Here is a 21,369-nt window from a genome sequence, read left to right on the forward strand (position 1 = left end):
CTGCAATGTGTGCGTGCATGTGTGCATGTGTGCATGTGTGCATGTGTGCATATTTACATATGTCTTTTGTCATATGTGGCAAGTATATAATGCAATATCGTGCGAGTGTGTACTGTGTGTGTGTGTGTGTGTGTGTGTGTGTGTGTGTGTGTTTTTCAAAGCTCCCGAGGTGTGTGTGTGTGTGTGTGTGTGTGTGGTGTGCGCCTGCGGCCCCGGACGGACGGAGAGAGAAGGAACCAATCAGGCCTTCTGCTGGGCCGAGACCCCCTTCCAGTAGTCCAATCAGGCCTTCTGCTGGGCCGAGACCCCCTTCCAGTAGTCCAGGATGTCGTGCAGGTCCTCGTCCTTGGCGAACTGCACCTTCCGCCGCAGCGCGTGCCCCGCCGCCACGTAGCCCTCCTCCTCCATCATGGCGGCCTGCCGGTGGCGCTTGCGGTGCAGCTTGAAGCGCTCCCACAGGCCCAGCGTGGGCGTGCACAGCAGGCCCTCCTCCTCCTCCTCCTCCTCGTCCTCCTCCTCGGGGCTGGAGCAGTAGCTGAGGTTGTGGTACTGGCTGGGTCCGGTCTGCGGCGCGTAGTGGTGCCCCGGGGACGGCCCGGAGGAGGAGTAGGCCAGCGCCGCCTCGCGCTGCTTGGCCTGCCGGCTGAGGCTGAGCGGGTCCAGCACGGCCGTGTTGGGCTTATTACGGCCGCCGCCGCCTCCCCCCGGGTGGTGGTGGAGGTCCTGGAGGGGTCACAGTACACTTTACAATTTATTGCGAACGCAGTGAGCACTTATACTATGAGACCTAGCAGATCATGTCTGTCTGTCTGTCTGTCTGTCTGTCCGTGTGTCACGCTTTTGTGCCCATATATGGAGCTGCTTTGGGGACTCCTTATATGGTTATGGCTGAGTCATGGTGACATGAGTGTGATGGCGTGGTCCAACTTGTGCCCATATTATGGAGCTGCTTTGGGGACTCCTTATATGGTTATGGCTGAGTTAAAAACTTAACTTAAAATAACTTCACTTAAATATGTACGAGCTGCGTTCGCTTCCCGCGTTTGCGCGTCTTACTGGTCTGTCTGTCTGTCTGTCTGTCTGTCTGTCTGTCTGTCTGTCTGTCTGTCTGTCTGTCTGTCTGTCTGTCTGTCTGTCTGTCTGTCTGTCTGTCTATGTGTGTATGTACGTCTGTAATCCACTCGAGAACCCGAGAAATTTGACACACGTGTTCCACACCCCCACAATTTCAAAAAACAGTTCTTGCGCGCTCTGCTCGCACAAGTAATAACTGGGTTGGGGCATGCATGCATTTCCAACTCGCATCGTTCCAAGTAGGCCAGTGTCCAACAGGCACCGCTCTAGTTACATCAAATGCAGAGACACAGTGCCTCAGTGAACTACAGGTTCATGAGTAAACCAACAACCTAGCATCAGTCTAAACTACAATACCCAAACTACATGAGCTGTACTGTACCTGGGGGTGATGCTGCAGGCCTACAGTACTGTATATGAGCTGTACTGTACCTGGGGGTGGTGCTGCAGGCCTACAGTACTGTATATGAGCTGTACTGTATACCTGGGGGTGGTGCTGCAGGCCTACAGTACTGTATATGAGCTGTACTGTACCTAGGGGTGGTGCTGCAGGCCTACAGTACTGTATATGAGCTGTACTGTACCTAGGGGTGGTGCTGCAGGCCTACAGTACTGTATATGAGCTGTACTGTAACTGGGGGTGGTGCTGCAGGCCTACAGTACTGTATATGAGCTGTACTGTACCTAGGGGTGGCGCTGCAGGCCTACAGTACTGTATATGAGCTGTACTGTACCTAGGGGTGATGCTGCAGGCCTACAGTACTGTATATGAGCTGTACTGTACCTAGGGGTGATGCTGCAGGCCTACAGTACTGTATATGAGCTGTACTGTATACCTGGGGGTGGTGCTGCAGGCCTACAGTACTGTATATGAGCTGTACTGTCGTAGTCAGTAGCAGAAAGGACTTCCTGACAAGGAAAGGACAGGCCTGGAGTGCTTGTAATAAGCTACATCTTATATGGCAGTCAGACATCTCAAGAGCTACCAAGATCAACCTGTTCAAAGCCTGTGTTGAAAGTATCCTTCTCTATGGTGCCGAAACATGGACAATGAATAAGGAGTTTCGGGATCGTCTTGACGGAACATACACAAGACTCCTCATGCGTGTCCAGAACCTCTCATGGAAGGACCATCCCACAAAAGCTCAGATTTATGGAGGCATTCCCCCATCTCAGTTGTGGTGGCAGAAAGAAGACTGGACACTGCCACAGAGCAAAAGACCAGGTCATTTCGGATATTCTTCTGTGGAGAACTACCCTGCCCATCAAGAGGAACACGACCTCTCACATTTCCAGATGTTCTGAGTCGGGACACAGGACTGACTGTGAATGAACTTGGTGTGGCGATGACCAACAGAGACCAGTGGAAGCAGCTTGTGTCGCAGATCTCGAGGGCACTCGAATGATGATGATGATGATGATGATGAGCTGTACTGTACCTGGGGGTGGTGCTGCAGGTCCTGGAGGTGCTGCTGGGAGCCGGGGTAGGAGTGGCGGTGCTCGTTGTACTGCCGGATCCTCTGGGCTTCGGCTCGCAGGATGGCGGCCGCCGGGGTGACGGTGTGGACGGCGTCACCACCTCCACCCCACTCTCCACCTCCACCTCCACCTACAATTTACAAGTTAGGTATTTATCCACAGACTAAAGGCTCATACATAGTCTGGATTTACGGTGGTTAGGTGACCACCGAACTACAACATGACGTCACGAGCCTCGGTGAAGAGCAAACCACCGCCACCGCTCCAGCCCTTCTCTCTGTTTTTACTCACCACCGCTCAACGTTATTTCAGCTCCGGTGGTCAGCTCACCACCGGAGCGGTGGTCACCTCACCATCGTAAATCCAGACTATGTATGAGCCTTTACACAAGGTCAATATAATCACATGCCTAGAGAGAACGGAAAAACATGGTCGTCACCGGGTAAACAATGAAGCATTGGCTATAAACAACATGCTATCTAAATGTCATTCCGGAAGTTGAAACTATTATAGGATGCCAGGTGAACAATTAACCTTATTCTTAGCATTTGTGGTCGAACAAACAAAACAAAACAAAAACACGAGAACGGGTGACCAAGATACAGTATGTTTTCAGCTACATCTTGGCCAGTCGCTATAGCATACAGTACATTTTCTCTGTTTGTATACATGCCATCAACAAATACAAACACTGTAGTGTTTGAATTTGTTGATGACATGTATTATTATTGTGTTAATTTTGTATATGCTATGTTGATATAGGACCCAATCCACTGGACTTTTTTGTGTTATCCATTTAGCTTTAATGTCTTACTGTGCCACGTGCCGTTTACATTTCTGACTAATCAATCAATCAATCAATCAATCAATCAATCAATCAATCAATTGAAAGGGAAGGCGTGGAGAAGGGCGTACCTCGCTCTCCGGGCGAGGACCTCTCGATGTAGCGGCTCTCGGAGGAGCGGTAGCCGCCGTCGGAGCGGAAGGAGCGCGGCGTGCGCGCGGAGCCGGGCGAGGAGGAGGTGCTGGGCCTCTTGGAGGTGGGCGGGGCCTCCATGCTGTGGTGGCGCTGCAGCGAGTGGTGGTAGCTCCGCCCCCTTCCGCCCTTGTACGCCGGCGAGAGGAACTCGCCGCCACCTCGCTCGCCCCTCTCTCCCCTCTCTCGCTCGCCCTGCTCGGACAGGATGACCAGCTGGGGCTCGGCGGTGGACACGGCTCCGCCCCCTCCGCTGCCCGCCGACGACGGGGACTTCATCGCCCCCTGCTGGAAGGACGTGGACTCGGACTTGAGCGCGTCGATGCAGTTGTTGATGATCTGGTTGACCTTGTCCACCTGAGATGGATGATGTTTGAATGGCCTACTGTACTTACTTCATCATTATACAGCGTCACACAGAAGCATCAACATTAGCATATACAGTATGTTGAATCTGCTACTTTTTACTACCAGTCAAAACAATGAAGCATTCGCTTAAATCAGTGAACCGTTTCATTCCAAGGACCCTCGTTTTACTATATGTATTATTAGGCCACCCATAACTCTGACCCAAATGGGGACTGCCCATGAAGACAGACATCCTGTTAGTCAGACCTGCGTGTTCGGGTTAAGACTCAAACGTTGCTGCGGGTTGAAAATCACCCGTGACCAGATCCAAACTGTTCATTTGAGGGACAGGATTATTGCTTGTGTGTGGCCGGATGGCGTTAGCAACGTGTTCCTTAATGGGACACTTCACCCTTTTTGCAAAAGAATATGTGTTAATGACGTTTAGAAGCTTTAGAACACTTTCCTGGGGGTCTTTATGTGTGTAATATGTGGTTTTAGGTATTTTAGATTGTAGCAGTGAGCCTGTTGTCTCTGATGTCATGGACACTGGGCTCACTTCCTTCCTGGACTACATGTTGTCTCAGTAAGACAGCTCTCCCCCTATCCACAAGGAGGAGCAGTGCACCAAAGAATTATGGGAATTGTAGTCCAGGAAGGTAGTGAGACCAGTGACCATGACATCAGAGACAACAGGCTCACTGCTACAATCTAAAATATCTAAAACCACATATTACACACATAAAGACCCCCAGGAAAGTGATCTAAAGCTTCTAAACGTCATTAACATATATTTTTTTGCAAAAAGGGTGAAGTGTCCCTTTAAGTTTCTATTAAATGCCTTGATGTCATATTCGACCATAGCCCTAATATTGACTCTCCATCGTTTTGTTATTAAACCCCTCTGTTTTATGATGCACATTTTGGTCACATGGGTGGTACAGTATGGCAGACTTGGTACTGTAGCCTATAGGGGATATTTCTCATGTTAGGCTTAAGACATCTTTCAGGAAACGAGACAAGAGCTTTACAACAGTAAGCCAACTATTATGGGACAAACTATTTGGGCAATGTGATGCCTGCCAGTCACAATGTGGGACAGGGTCTCGACTTCTGGTCACCCGCGGGATAAAACTAAACTAAGCAGTGCTGCTGATCACTCGTATAGCTTCCTGTGGGGTTACGGTTTTAAGTGTTAATATGGTCCGACTAACAGGAGGTCGGTCAAATAATGACATGTTGAATCATATATTCTTGAATAAATAAAAGAAAATCACCTCTTTGGCGATGGTGGAGATCTCCGCTACAGAGCCCTGAGGGTTGTCCTGGGGCGACATGTCCCTCTCCCTCTCTCTCTCCCGCTCTCTCTCCCTCTCCCGCTCTCTCTCCCTCTCGCCCACGCCGGAGCCCCTGACCTCCATGTAGTTCAGCTTGGCCGCCTTGTGCGCCGGCGTTTCCATCACCTCCTGCAGCTTGTACGGGTCCATCTCGCCGCCCTGGGGCAGGTAGGGCATCCGGGAGAGGCTCTCCCCGCCCGACAGCATCTGCTTCTGGGAGGAGGAGACGCCACCTCCTCCTCCTCCTCCTCCTCCCCCTCCCCCACCTCCACCCTCCATCTCACCACCGCCGTACTTCAGCTCGATGAGTGTTCGCTGTATGCGGCTCATCTTCCTCTCCTTAATAATAATAATAATAATTATTATTATTGTCCCCTCAGAGATATTCATCTCCAGTCTGTTCCGACAGAAACACATAACCATGCATATAGCACAGGACAACATCGTATACATAACAACGTCACACCAAGACTACATGAAGTCCCCACTCCCAGTATACTGTACACACAAACACATTTCAAAGTTCTGCATCTTCGTCCAGATGGCATGAGTTTGAAGTGACGATGTAAGCTGGATTGATCTGATTTGAGTGATAAACGTGCGTGTGACGGCGACCTTATCATAATCAGAAAGTGTATAATCTTGGAGCAAATATGGCAATACTGAAAAGTTTGTTTTTGTTAGACATGGAGAATATATAGTGCAGACGTGGTTCCCAAAAGGGTCACAGGCTTCACGGTGCGTTGTGAACTTCTGGATCAGCTATTTTCACTACTTATTAAACAATTGTTTTCTAATTCATGGAATTTCTTAGATTTGTCTTTGTCTTTTTCTACTGAAAATAAATCATTGAATTGTGTTCTTTTTTTATCCATGAAAATGTTTTTTTGGGGAACCTTTTTTTTTTTAAAGTGCCACAATTTTGTCTATGAGGTCATTAGACACCCTGAGTCGTTTTTATATGCAATGGTGTATAAACTTTGTATTTAGGGTTTTCTTCCTGGAGGCTGAACCCTAAACTAATTTAGAATACACTCTGTAATTGAAAGACAGCTGCCTGAAGTTGAACATAATATTGGCCAAATTATGTCAAATATGTAAATATTACATAATGGTATGCAATGGTATGGCGTGTGTTACAATTGAACAAATTGTTCTTTGGAGTTGCTTAAAGACCAGAATGAATGAATGTGCATTAATTGCGTCTAAAGAAAATGTAGGAAACAAATAAATAAATAAAGGGATAAATGGGTCTGTGGAAACAGTGATGTATATAGTGTATATATAGTGTTAGTGGAAAAGAAAAACACACAGGGAACATTTTATTTTCTTTTTTTACCTTGGCCTCCATCATCCTCTTCTTCCTCAGGCAGTGGACCACCAGGCCGAGGAAGAGGAGCATGCCGAAGAGGCACCCCAGGATGGTCATGATGTAGTGCGTGGCCGACGACTCGCTGGGCTGCCGCTCTGGGTCCAGCCGCCGCCCCGTGGAGATGGTCAGGCAGGTGTGGTTGAAGCGCAGTGAGTTGCGTATGGACGCCACGCAGTACCTGGAACAACATCCATGTTGTTGTTGTCAGGGTTAGAAATATTTTTTTGTAAATAAACGCCCTACTTGATAATAGTATATCATCACACAAAAGCATCCACAGTAGCAGATCTGTCACAGTCACAGACTCTGCCTGTCTAGCTCTTGTAATTCTATGTTATGTTCTAGTTGTTGTGGTTCTATGTTGTCTTCCCCAGGTGTTTCTCATGTGTAATCACTAATCAGCCCTCCTGTGTATATTAGTCTTGTTCCCCAGTCAGTCCTTGCCCAGTCATTGTTTGGTGTCACTCCTTGTTCAGTTCAGTGTCTGTGTTGTTTTCCCAGTTATTTTATAATAAATCACCCATCTTGCATCTTGAACTCTGTCTGCTTGCTGTCCTGCATTTGGGTCCTCACCACATCACCGGAACGTGACAAGATCTGCTACGGGTGTGTTTTTTATCCCGTTTAGAATATAGCCTCCTGTTGAAAATTCAAGCAATGCATCTGGTCTGTCCAAATGTGATTGTGACGTCAAACAAACAAACAAACAAGGCGTACGTGTAGTCGGTGTGTGGCTTGAGGTTCTTCAGCTCGATGTCCTCCCTCTGGCTCTTCAGGTTCTGGATGTCGGTGAAGAAGCTGTTGTTGTAGAGGACCAGGATGTACATCTTGCGGTACGGGTGCGGGATCTGCACCGTGATCACAGCACTCGAGTGCAACACCTGCAACCACGTAAATGATTATTTAAAAATAAGCAATCAACCACTTGAACCATATAGCATTCATATTCTGATGAGAACTTTATAAATAGCAGATCTATAAGCTCACAATGCCTTGCGCTGTGAGCTTATATCTCATTTTCGGCAAAGAGGTTTGGTGTAGAGGGGAAACAATACAGAGTGAAATGTCAAGTTTACTAAGTATTGATGGTTTAAGACTAAGTGGTTCATGTCTGAAAATACACATTAGCATGAATTGAACATACACTGATGAGTGCTGTCCAACAAGTCTGATGCTGGAATCTATATGGAAAGGGTTTAACCTGCAACACAAGTATAAGCTTGGCCTGAAAAACTTTGATTAATTTGACTAATTAAATAATTGATGAATGACTTTCAGCAGCTGGAACTTGTAACAGTTCCAGCTGTCAGTACTAATAGAGACATGGAGAGGCAGCGTATTCCCCCAGTCTGCCTCTGGAACTCTGCCAGTGATTCCACAAATGGCTGAATCAGTAGATATTCTTTAAGCAAGATTGTAAAACATATTTATTTTGCCTTGCTTATCTCAATGATTAATTTGATCAGCATTTTCCAGTTCCCTTTCTCTTAGGGACTGATCGTTATTTATCAAAAGTTAGTTGGTATGGTGCAAAAAAAAATAAGGGGGGGGGTGTCATTAAACTATTTTTTGAGCCTGCGAGGGGGGGGGGGGGGGGGGGGGGGGGGGTGTATGTTTTTGTTTTGATTATTTTGTTTTTCATAGTGTTGTACTCCCCTATCTATATAAAGTGTACTCTGTGTGGCGAGTGTACTTCTTGGTATCTTCCATGTGTGCGCAACTGTGCATTCAAATAGAACAGATCTACAAGCTAACAACGCGTTGCTTGGTGCGTTGTTGGCTTGTAGATCTGTTCTACAAGCAAAGGTCCCTCCCCCGGCCGCTGATATAGTTTGACTCTGACGTGTAGCCACTTCAAAACAGCGCTGGACAGATTGATTCTGCGTTCACGACATTTCCAGTAGAATAATGGACGAGCGAAAAAGCAATAAATGTTTCAAGCTATGAACCACGATGTCCCAGCATCAGCAGGCCGCTGAAAAGAGCCAACTAGTGTTGTCGCCTGTCGGTGTCAGCTAGAGAGGAGGAAGAGAGGAGGCTGTGTGTGAGGTGTCTCTGTGAAACAACCCAGCGCCGCTTCACAGAGTCAGGAGAATGTCAGACTGAGATGATAATAATAACAACAATAATAATAACAATAATGGCGGCACGGGCCCCCATGAGGATTATGGAAACTATTCGTCCCTGGTCGTCGATATGGTGGCGGAGAAAAGCGCATTGGAGACAGATTCTCATTCAGAATACGGTATAGGGTTGGTTTAAAAGCAGCTGTCATGTGGATCTTTGCGCACTCCCATTGAAATGTTGGACTGTTGGTGTGTGCCGTGCCCGTGCGTCACAGTAGCCTACTTGTGTTTTGGCCGCGGTGCCATGTAGGCTACTTCTCTCTGCGTGTGGTTGTAATAGACCAGGGGTGTCGAACTCAACTTGGGGCGAGGGCCGCATTGGTCAAAAGGTCACTTGACGGGGGCCACAACCAGTTGCGCGCGCACGCTCAATGTCTCAGTCAGTCACTGCTATAATCTAGTTTAACTCTTTCTTTATCTTTAGTCTATTAAATAGACTAAAGATAAAGTTAAACTATTCTTATGCTATAGATCTCTTCAATCGCACAAAAAAGTATTTATTTTTAGTTCTCTTCTACAGTATAGATGCTGTGAAAAGTAAGTCTCATGTTGTGTTGTTCCTCCATGACATCCATAATAGAAAAAGTAATGGATTGAATAATAATCCCACAATAAATAAAACACCTGTTTGAGCTTCATGGCCGGGTTGGTGTCGGTAAAGATGGGGCTCAGGCTGACGGGGTCCTCCGGCGACATTCCTGACGGGCAGTCGTCCAGGCCACACGGCGAGGCGAAGTCCGGCGGCGGCGTGGTGAAGTCGCCGGACGGTCGGGCGATCACGAAGTACGGCGTGACGCTGCTGCCGTCGTCCGTACACACGATGCTGAGCATGTGCAGAGCGTTGCGGTGCGCCGGCATGCGCGGGTTCTGACTCAGCAGGCTGTAGCCGGAGAAGCCCGCGGGCGAGTCGCACACCTGTTCGAAAGATGAAAATGTTGTTGTTGGACAGTGGACTGTCAAATACTGATTTATTATTTCATGATTGTATCATGGGTAACAAAGGCTTATGCGCACCTGATAGTGTCGCGATATCAGTCTGTTGCACACTTTTATTATGTAGTGTTGCCCTAGTGTTTCCTGTTCTGCCTAATTGTGTTTGCCTGTCTTGTCTCACTTCCCTGTGATTACTAGTTTTCTCCACCTGTGTCCTGTTAGTCTCCCAGCCAATCGTGTTGATTGTTTGTTCTGTTCACCTGTGTATTGTGATCCCTGTGTCTACTTAAACCCTCAGTCCCTTGTGTTCCCTGCTTGATTATAGTTTATGTTATGGTGTTCTGTCCAGTGTTTTCAGTATAATAAATACCTTGCATATGACCTGCTCTACTCCTGCCTGTCTGTTCTACATTTGGGTTCCACATCTTGAGTCGCGCCGTGACAGTTAGGCTCAGAGACGGGTGCATAGGCAGGGCTCAAAGTATTAAAATAAAATTCACATGAAGTGCACAAAGACCTGCACACCGTCTTTATGTGTTATTAGTTAGTATGGGATACAATTGTGTTGCTGTCGGGCAGAATACCCCCTTATCTCAATATTTAAACTCTTTGTGTTTTTTCGTACTCCCAAGAGTGTACCAGATGGACCCGTGAAGGTCGCTTAGGTCGGGTCCATTTGATCACTCCCATTAATACAGATGATATACTATAGTGTATAGATTGGGGGTCCCAGAGATCAAAATTATATCAAATGAGGGTCCGTATAGCCTGATGCACGTCATAATGCGGGTCCTTGAAATTAAAACCTTTGAGAATCTAGCCTAAGGCCGTTGCAATCTTCTCAAGGGGTTCCTTGTCATACAGTATAGCCTATCTTTGCAAATGGGTAAAACTTTTGTAAATGTTTGAGAAGCGCTAATAATTATAACAGTCACCATGCGCTCGTTGGTGCGGTTGGGGAAGATGGAGAGCCAGCGCAGGAAGCCCAGCAGTTCACAGGAGCAGTTGAAGGGGTTGGTGTACAGCTCACATGTGCTCAGCTTACTGAGGCCGGAGAACAGACTGCCGTCCAGGACCTGGATCCTGGAGGGGAGGCAGAGAGAGCATGGTGAGGGTTGTTAACCCATTCTGACCTGAGATCAGATTCGTACGAGGTTTCCACTGGACAACACACTGGTCTGATGAACCCATTCTGACCTGAGATCAGATTCTAAAAATGTCAGTCGTTCTTTGATTTTTTTCAAAAATAGCAGACCTACAAGCTCGTAGCGCGCCACTCGGTGGCGCGCTACGAGCTTGTAGGTCTGCTATTTTTCAATAGCTAAAGAATAACGTGATGCTAAACACCAAAATGGGTTCCCGGTCAGAATGGGTTAAGTTGTTACCAAGGGGCGAACAGTGGTGGAAAGTAACTATAAATACATTTACTCAAGTAAATGTACTTACGTACATTTTTTTAGTATTTCTAATTGTCAGTCACTTTTACAGTCTAAAAGTGACTGACAATTAGAAAAAGTGAATTTTTTAGACGCAAAGTGAACACAGATCAGTCTGAATTCCAGCTCACTCCACTATAATTTCAAAGAGAAATATATTTACTTTTGAGTGACTGCGCACTACGTATATACTCTCTTTCATCGCGCTACGATGCATTGTGAGCCTGCAAATCAACAGTTAATTATAACTCTAATCTCTAACAGTAAACCTAACATCTGAATGTGTAATCCGGAGACCTGGAGCCCATTCCCAACCTGAATGTTTTTTCCAAATTATTGTAAACATCGTTTTAATCCATAAAACAAGAATTTACCTTGTGAGGGCCAGGAAAATGGTCTTCACAACGTCTATTTATCAAATCCTACTATGCTTGTGGTGGTATAAGTATAGTATCGCACGCACGCACACATGCAGACACACGCATGCACGCACGCGTACCGGTTCATGGAGAGGTCTATGTTCTCTATGTTGGGACACTCCCAGAAGGTGTTTGGCGTCACCGTCTCGATGAGGTTGGCCTGCAGGTAGAGGTACTGCAGCTTGCCCAGGCCTCTCAGCATGCCCTCCGTCAAGTTCCGCAGCTTGTTGAAACCCATCTGGAGGACCTGGGGAGACACGGAGACACGAGAGGGGAGATTATCCCAAACCCCCTGCCGTCGCCACCACCACCACCACCACCACCACCAGCAGGCCAACGAGAGAGAGAGAGAGGCCTAGAACAGAGCATCTCGTGGTTGTCAGGCAGAAACCTGTTATCTGCTCATCTCCATATTTTTTTGTAAATTAACCCATTCTGAACGGGAACCCGTTTTGGTGTTAGCATCATGTTATGCTTTAGCTATTGAAAAATAGCAGATCTACAAGCTCATAGCGCGCCACCGAGTGGCGCGCTACGAGCTTGTAGGTCTGCTATTTTTGAAAAATCGAAGAATGACTGACATTTTTAGAATCTGATCTCGGGTCAGAATGGGTTAATCAGACCAGTGTGTGTCCAGTGGAAACCTCGTATGAATCTGATCTCAGGTCAGAATGGGTTAACACTCTACTGTATACTTGATCATACTAGAGTGTCACACAGAAGCATCAAAAGTAGCAGGTGTGCAAGCTCGAAATGCGGTGCGAAGCAGACATTCAGAAAGATCTGCTACTTATAACATATTTACACCCGACAGAGATGATCTCCTGGCTCTTATCTGTGTGCCGTCGTCTGAAAACCCACCTCTTCAGACTCTGCCCGTAGCACTTGCCCTAGCCTCATCGAGCTTACAGGCGTATGCAAATTAAGCTAAACTTATGTAACTTAGATATAGCATTTTATGTAGACATAACACTCTATAGTGTATATACTCATAGTTTCACTATATCGATATTCCACTGTCAGGTTCTTACCTTCATTATGACTATCTTGATGTATTTGATGTATTCCCATGTTTTTGTTCTTGCTTACTGTAAATCGCTCTGGCTTCTTCCTTTCCTTGCATTGTATTTTTGTTTCTTTGATATGTTATTGTCTATTTTTTGTACTTTATGCTAAATAAATAAACCTAAAACTTAAACCTAGTGTGCAACAAGTAAGTATGCACTCGACAGAGTGCAGTTCTATTTTTATTTATGGAGCACCAATAAACCATTTGAATAGAATATTTAAATTTCAAATACTGTCTCAGCAGAACTTTGTAAATGGCTACACAATGGCACAACCCTTGGTTTTATGCAGGCCTGCTTTTTTATTGAAGTGATGAACAATGAAACATTAAAACAAATATGAGTGAATAACTTCAAAAAAGTATTTATTTTTAAAATCTTAATTGTTATTACTTTTTTTTTTAAATAGCCAAAGGGGGGAAAAATAAATGAAAACCATGACATTTCACCTCTGTCTTGTTTTCACTTGCTGCTTCCTGAATATCAGGGACCAGTTTCTGAGAACATACATACATTTTATTTAATGATGTTATGAAAATAACATCATTAAATAAAATGTATAATCTGCAGTGGTGGGATACATGATCATTTCTTTGTCAGAGCTCTGTTATCTGAACGGTCCCTCGGTTATAGACCCTTGTACTGGAGAAGTATAGTAGGCTACTCTTCAACGCAGCAGCAGAGAGAGGAGCACAGCTGATAGCAATCAGATTAGTTAGGGAGGGAAGCTCATAACTGGGATTGAGCATTTGGTTTATATTTCTTTAAAAATAATCATAACTTTTGACAGGAATGTGCTAGACACTTACTTTTGGACAGACTCGTACATTTATGCTCTAGGTGGGGGGCCGGATTAAATCATCTCGTATGTTTGACATGGCTGAAATAGACGCTCCAGTGAATTGGCAGACACTCCCTAACCAGGCTTCAAGCGCGCTCTTTAAAACCCTCCGTAGCCACGCCCCCTCCCTCTCCACACACACACCCACCCACACACACACGGGCTGCAAACTTGTTTGTTATTGTAAACAGAGTGAAAAATATAAACAACGTATAATGTAACTTTGCACTCCATGGAGTAGTCTGGCGTGTTAGGAAGTGAAAACTGCTCCGTCACAACACTGTGTGACAGCTTGAAAGAGAAGTTATCTTCATAACAACAAACTGGTAGATTTGTTTTCATTCGGCAGGTGAGTTAGCATTAGCAACCTATGCTAAGTGAGCATTAACGTGCATGGGTGCGTGCGTTCGTTTGTGTGTGTGTGTGTGTGTGTGTGTGTGTGTGTGTGTGTGTGTGTGTGTGAGAGAGAGAGAGAGAGAGAGAGAAAGAGAGATAGATAGATAAGGGGGGGGGGGGGGGGTGAAATAAACAAACAAAGGTGCTTGAAGTGCTGTGTGCACAAAGTGTTACCTGAATTGTGTGTGTGTGCGTGTGTGTGCGCTGTGTGAGAGGTGGGGACTGGAGGTTGAAAAAACAAAACAAACTGGTGCATTAAGTGCTGTATGTGTGCATATACATAAATAGAACTAGAATTGTAGCAGGATAAATACAGACACAATGTTTTGTTTGGGGTGTCACAGCACCAAATCATTCTTCTTAACTGTTTACCAATGATGGTTTAAAGGAGAATCCCATGCTAGAAGTCTTTCTTACTTTTCTTTGTAGTTGGTGTTATTTTCTGCAAAAGCGCATTATTGGCTATTTCCCTTACCATAAACCTCCAATGAAATGAAATGAAATTAATTGAATTGAATTGAATTGAATTGAATTGAATTGAATTGAATTGAATTGAATTGAATTGAATTGAATTGAATTGAATTGAATAGGGCATTGGGGTGTTGTGCTAATTATTTTGCTTATTTCCATTGCTCAAAAAAAATCATAATGTAAATAGTGTCCCAAGCGGCACACTTTACTACTTATTTCGATGGAAATAAGCAAATTAGCACAAAAATCCAACCCCCATTGTGGGCTTATATATGGGGAAATAGCCAATACTTATACTCAAAGCTTATATGGTCTCTCTCTCAACCTGCTCCACAGGTACACGGGCCAGGGTGACGACCCCAGATCCCCAAGTTCAGCTTCTTCTCAGCCCTGACATGCTGTGAATGCTGGACCCTATAGAGCCCTGACATGCTGTGAATGCTGGACCCTATAGAGCCTATGCCCTAAACCCCTGAATGCTGGACCCTATGGAGCCTATGCCCTAAACCCCTGAATGCTGGACCCTATAGAGCCTATGCCCTAAACCCCTGAATGCTGGACCCTATAGAGCCTATGCCCTAAACCCCTGAATGCTGGACCCTATGGAGCCTATGCTCTAAATCCCTGACCACGACACTACAGCAGAATGCTTGTACAGTACGAAACATCCAGACCAAGGCTGAGTGAGAAGATCAGTCAGCCAGGATAATGAGGCTGGTTGGGGGCCATTGATACTGGGAGGAGAAGTACTGCATGGCCAGCTAGCCAGCCAGATGTATGGAGGATGGAGATGACTGGAATCTGGAGAAGCTGCTGGAGGTCTCCTCATGAACTGGAGAGAGAGAGCCACAGTTTTCCCCTGGCATCACTCCAACTATCTTATGAAGTTAAGTGGAAGAGTCGACAGCGCAAGGTATGAACTTAGTTTTTTTGCTTCTTGGCTGCTGCTTGTGTTTTTAATGCGTGTGTGATTCAAGCTGGTGTGCTATTGCTGTCATTTTGGGACCCGTTGACCGGGTGGTGTAGTACTATTGCTGTCATTTTGGGACCCGTTGACCGGGTGGTGTAGTACTATTGCTGTCATTTTGGGACCCGTTGACCGGGTGGAAATGACACTGTTTCTGGCTCTGGAGTTGAATGTTGTGTTGTATCTGCCGTATGTGAGTTCAGTTGTTGTAACAGGGAACAGTATAAATGTGTATGTCAATTCAATAATCCCACGAGTGAATTTTCTATTTCCATTTGGTTGGAGATAGAGCTTTTGGGCTTTGACATAACAGCCATCAATTCCAATGGTTCATTTTCAATAGAATTAGTTTATGTACGTTGTTTCGTGGTAGCTGAAGTTTGTAGTGAGTCGTTGTGACAGGGTGGCTGTATTGGCATGGTGGCAAAGAATGTCCCTATGTAGGTACTTTCTATCTTTCTTTCTTTCTTTCTTTCTAGTCCATGGACTTTATTGTTTGTTTAGGGCACTACATGGCAACGTAAGACATCATGTAAATAGTTGTATTTGCTACTCTTGTTTCTCTGCCTGTCCTGAGCCCATGCAGGCAGAGGCCTTTTTGGGGCAGTTCTGGTGGTGGGGTGGAACGCGTGTGTCGAATTTGAAGTCGGTGGGGTGAACAGTTGTCGAGGTGCGTGGATTACAGACGCACACACTGTTGGGATAAAGTAGACCTTTTAAGCAGTTACCATTACTCATAAGAGTGTGTGCACCCTAGCTGTGCTCAAGCAAGGTCACAGAGGGACAGAAAGATTCCTATAGAGTGTCTGAAAAAGTAGAGAGACGTTAGAATTCTCCAGGACAGACAACCCTTCTGGCCTGCGCTTCGTCCCATGCACATAAAAAGTGGCGGGTTGGCTGGGACGGTTTTAGGCGCAAAGTAACCACAGTATACCGCTAATCAACTTACAAATTACATATATATATATATAGTATATGTATAACTAGCTCTCGATGATGACGTAAGAAATATGTGGATTAAGTGCCAGAGTGTAATTGGTTTTCGATGGTGACGTAATGACGATATGTTTTAGTGTTGGGGAGGATTAAAGGTAATGCTCCTGTGTATACTTGAACCTTACTTAATAATACTAGGTGTTTACATGTATAAAGTAGGTAGGTAGCAAATAGTTACACCTAATAATTAGACATTTCAAACGTTCCTTCACAGAGATACTGAGATTTGACAGTTTACAGCGGTCGAAAGTACTTGCGCGCTCTGCTTGCGCACTAGTTGGCCATTTATGGCACACTAGTGTGCAACAAGCAAGTATGCACTCGACAGAGTGCAGTTCTAGTTCTAGCTGCGTTCAGCCCAGCATGGGGGGAGCTACTGTTTTGCCTGATCGTGTCCGCAGGCAAAGTTAGACTTTCTGCGACAACACCGGCATAACCAAGCATACATTTTAGCTTAAGTTAAGCGGAGACTTGCCTGTCTCTCATGCCCGTGTGTATGGGTATAATATTGTTGCTGTCGGTGGAAACAGTTCCTTTTTTATTATCTTTCCTTTGGCTGCGTTGCTGCCCCAACCCTGTGGAATGCCACCCTCCAAACCTTCAAAAAAATATCTTTCACCTTCCCTTCATTATGGCATACCATCCTGTCTCACCACCATTCCACTGTTATTGTTGTCTCCACCAGGCCGAAGGCATGGGGAGAGAGTATGTTTTGCACTCCGTCCGTGTGTGAGTCCGTCCGCGAGCGTGTGTGTGCGTGCGTGCGTCTGTCCGTCTGTTACCGGCTAATCTCCGGCATCGTTAACCCGGTCGGTGCCAAATTTTGCACACACACTCCCTGGATGCCAACGATGCCCCAAATTGTCCAGAACAGCCTGTTATAGCGCCACCAGGAGGCCGACTTTTGAAAACGCATTGTTTGATATTACAGATTCTGTCCAAACATCCCACAGATCGTTTCATGAGTTCCAGACGGATCTGTCTTTGGCTAACATTGGCTTTCAAAGTTTGCAGGATTGGACCGTTTTGAACAAAAAGCCTCAAATCATGAACGCAGCAGTGCATTTTACGTGAAATCTTTCACAGACTTTTCTACTAGGCTGAGGAATATATCACACCCTGTTATAGTGCCACCAACAGGTGGCTTTTTGCAAAACAAAATGCCTCAAATCATCCAATTGCTATCAAAGGCGTAAGAAGAAATGGCAAGGCAACGGCAAGGGGCACCCTTTTCACATTGGCCTATTATAGCGCCACCAGGAGGCCACAACCTGACCTGCCCTGGTGGTGACCTGTGCCCCGCCCAGGCCAAGGGGCACTTCATCTAGTTTTTATTGATTTTCTCTTTGGGTGTAACTTGAGATTGTATTATTAATATAATTAGTATTATTATTAAAAAAAAAACATTTGAAATAGATGCAGTACTGTACATTTATGCTACTGTCTGCCCCGACAGCAACGATATCCATTTATTAAATATCTATATTATATTGCGAGACTATGTTGTCTGCAGGATTTCGGTCATAGTAATATTGTGACGTGTGTGTGTGTGTGTGTGTGTGTGTGTGTGTGTGTGTGCGCGTGTGTGCGCGTGTGTGTGTGTGTGTGTGTGTGCGCGTGTGTGTGTGTGTGCGTGCGTGCCTGCGTGCATTCGACGTACGTGCCATCACTGGCTTGCATGGATAATTGTGCTAAGAAAGGCTTCAGGTGTGAGTGTGTGCATTGCATGCATAGTTGCATACCTGTACATACTGTGGATGCGGATAAGGGTGTGTGTGTGTGTGTGTGTGTGTGTGTGTGTGTGTGTGTGTGTGTGTGTGTGTGTACACGCTCACACCTCCAAATAGTTTACAAAGGCTGCCGAGTGCTGTCACACCAGCACTATAGCGCAAATTAACATACAGGAATGAACCTGGCATTCCAAAGTCCGCTATTCCGACGCATCGCCATTCCGACTCGCCACATTAGGTATCAGTCCGACACCCTACTATACCTCAAACCCTAACCTAACCCTAACCGTACGCGGAACCACAGTCTTAACCGGCCACGCATGTTGTCGGACTGTTATGAGACTGTTATGACCTGTGGTAGGTGTTAACCCATTCTGAACGGGAATCCATTTTGGTGTCGGCATCATGTTATGCTTTAGCTATTGAAAAATAGCAGATCTACAAGCTCATAGCCCGCCACCGAGTGGCGCGCTACGAGCTTGTAGGTCTGCTATTTTTGAAAAATCAAAGAACTACTGACATTTTTAAAAATCTGATCTCAGGTCAGAATGGGTTAATCAGACCAGTGTGTGTCCAGTGGAAACCTCGTATGAATCTGATCTCAGGTCAGAATGGGTTAAGCGATCAACGTGCATGTGACGTCGACTCGTTACAATATAGCGTACCACCAGAGATCGAATCACCAATGCCACACTGGGCGGCGCCGGCACGGCTCGTCCAACAAACGTTTGATGTTTGGTCACATTTTGTCACTTGTCATTTGTCATAAGAGTGTGTAAAAGACACTGGCATGGGTGCCATCACTTGCCTGCAGGTTGAACTGAGCGGAGAAGGCTCCGTCCTCCACGTAGCTGATGTCGTTCTTGGTGAGGTTCAGGTACGTGAGGTTCCCGAAGCGACTCAGAGACGAGTAGTGCACCGAGCGGATCTTGTTCTCGTTCAGCCTCAGGTCCACGATGGTGCTGTGGAGCACACGACACACACAGCATGCTTATACATAGTTAGTTATTACTTTATTGACACAAACAATAATCAAAATCCCTTTACAACAGGAGCTTTGTATTGCTCCAAAAGTGACAGACAGGCATAGCATACGTAAAGTCTCTCTGTTAGTGCCCACAAAGAGTGAGCTCAAATCAACACACTCGTGTCCATATTTCACTCTGATGTCTTGTGTAAGGGGACACGCTATACATACTGTATATACATACTGTATACAGTACACAAAGGGTGGCAGGGCTTTTGCAATCCGGGCCCCCAAGCTGTGGAATGCCCTCCGTATATGACTTGGCAAAGTCTGTGTCATGTTTTAAATCTGTTTAGATTGTGTTCCTTTTATACTCAAATTCTGGAGATCTCTGTATCTGCAGTCCTTGTCCCTTTAATGCCCATGGAGATCCCTGCTGTCATATGAGATATTGGAATGTCCATAATATATGGTTGAATTGGCGTGTTCTGAACAACATATCGAGGTTAGGCAACACTTATTTTTTGGGTGTATCTGCATTGAGAACTCTTTATATGATTAAGGCTGCGTCATGGTGACATGAGTGCCCGGCCTGTACTCCCTGAAAAGGATCCCTGGCTATTAAAGCCACATTTACAATATACAATCAGATGGCCTTACCTGTTAATATGAGCAGGGATAGCTTCATAGGGAGGCTGGTTCATGCTGCAGATGGCCTTACCTGTTAATATGAGCAGGGATAGCTTCGTAGGGAGGCTGGTTCATGCTGCAGATGGCCTTACCTGTTAATATGAGCAGGGATAGCTTCATAGGGAGGCTGGTTCATGCTGCAGATGGCCTTACCTGTTAATATGAGCAGGGATAGCTTCATAGGGAGGCTGGTTCATGCTGCAGATGGCCTTACCTGTTAATATGAGCAGGTATAGCTTCGTAGGGAGGCTGGTTCATGCTGCAGATGGCCTTACCTGTTAATATGAGCAGGGATAGCTTCATAGGGAGGCTGGTTCATGCTGCAGATGGCCTTACCTGTTAATATGAGCAGGGATAGCTTCGTAGGGAGGCTGGTTCATGCTGCAGATGGCCAGCCACACAAAGCCCTTCTCGCCCTCGATGAGCCAGCAGTCCGCCGTCGCCATCGGCAGCCGCATGATGGACAGCAGGGCCAGCCAATAGAGGATGGAGCCAGCCGTGCACACCGCCAGCGAGGGCGAAGAAGAAGAAGAACCTCCTCCCGCCGCCGCCGCCGCGTGGGATGCCTTTCCGATATCCATTGCGAGGGAATAAGGAAGCTGCCCCGACGTTTTGTTTTGGCACTTCTGACCTTTCAGAAAGGCGGGCGAGGTCCCATGAGAGCGAGGAGGCGAGAGAGGAGGGGGGAGGGCGCGAGGCTTTGTTTCTGTGTGAGGAGTAGTTTGGAGGAATCTTTCCCCACGGCTGCTGCTATACTCTGCTGGGCAACGTGGACATGGAGAGTGTGTGGATGATAGCTGCACTGCTTGTTACCTACCTACAGTAGATAAATAAAATATCACATTTAAAACCAGATAAAAGAGGAGAGCTGGGGCACTTTTCCTCATTGGCAGCGTGTGTTTGGCTAAAGAGGAGCAGGCTGTTTTAATTATCCGGTGGGAGGGTTTCGCAGGGCGGGGGTCACGATTGGTTGGTTATTGGCAAATGACACTCCGTCCCTCCGGCCGGTTGCCAGGCTGGCTGCGACTCATGTCCGCTTTAGCCATCTGCGTCTCTGATTGGACGGACACCGTGGGTCTTTCTTCCTCATTGCTCTTGATCTTGGTGTGAAAACCGGTCACTGGAAAGAGAGACACACACACACACACACACACACACACACATGCACACACACACACACACACACACACACACACACACACACACACACACACACACACACACACACACACACATCAACATTTTAGGACGCCAATGTTATGATTGTCACCTTTTTGTCCAGTTCACAGAAGTAATTTCTCTATGGAGGATAACATTGGTCATCTTAAAATCGTTTCATATAAGCGTTGTGGTCCAAAACAAGCTGTCTCAGCGTTATTGTCATGGAGGCGTCTCTGTATCGTTTGTGACAGGCAGTCACTCATATGATACAGTGTTTCTATCGAAAATAATAGAATATAATAAAATAATATGAGCGATAATATACTGTACATGAACCCTCTACTGATATTGATGTCAGACTTCGGTGCTCTATTGTAATTGTTGTCTATTACAATGAAGACAGACATATCTTTGGGTCAAAACTCCAAACCAACCCTCAAAGGATCCTGCCTGTCTTATAGCCTCTGAACAAACCCTCAGCACCTATCGTACTCCAGCTGACATCTCATGTGACACACATTCTTTCTCAGTATTGGCTCCATTCTATTTGCATAATAATCTGTTATGTTACTACTATTTGCAT

The 21,369-nt window shown here is 46.0% G+C and overlaps 1 protein-coding gene across 1 annotated transcript; it reads right to left on the reverse strand.

Moving 5' to 3' along the window:
• Positions 1-282: 282 nt before the first annotated feature.
• On the reverse strand, positions 283-20,206 carry LOC308312519 (protein ELFN1-like; the record flags this gene model as incomplete). Its single annotated transcript, XM_080759129.1, has 11 exons — positions 283-723; positions 2,514-2,683; positions 3,469-3,886; positions 5,155-5,553; positions 6,554-6,764; positions 7,304-7,467; positions 9,337-9,627; positions 10,581-10,728; positions 11,581-11,747; positions 18,777-18,930; positions 19,962-20,206. The coding sequence occupies 11 exons, from the start codon at positions 20,204-20,206 to the stop codon at positions 283-285; spliced, it is 2,808 nt and encodes a 935-aa protein (XP_080615255.1).
• Between the last annotated feature and the right edge of the window lie 1,163 nt (positions 20,207-21,369).

The sequence above is a fragment of the Protomyctophum bolini genome (assembly GCF_963924005.1).
Source record: "Protomyctophum bolini genome assembly, chromosome: 3".
In the NCBI taxonomy this organism is placed as follows: Eukaryota; Metazoa; Chordata; class Actinopteri; order Myctophiformes; family Myctophidae; genus Protomyctophum; species Protomyctophum bolini.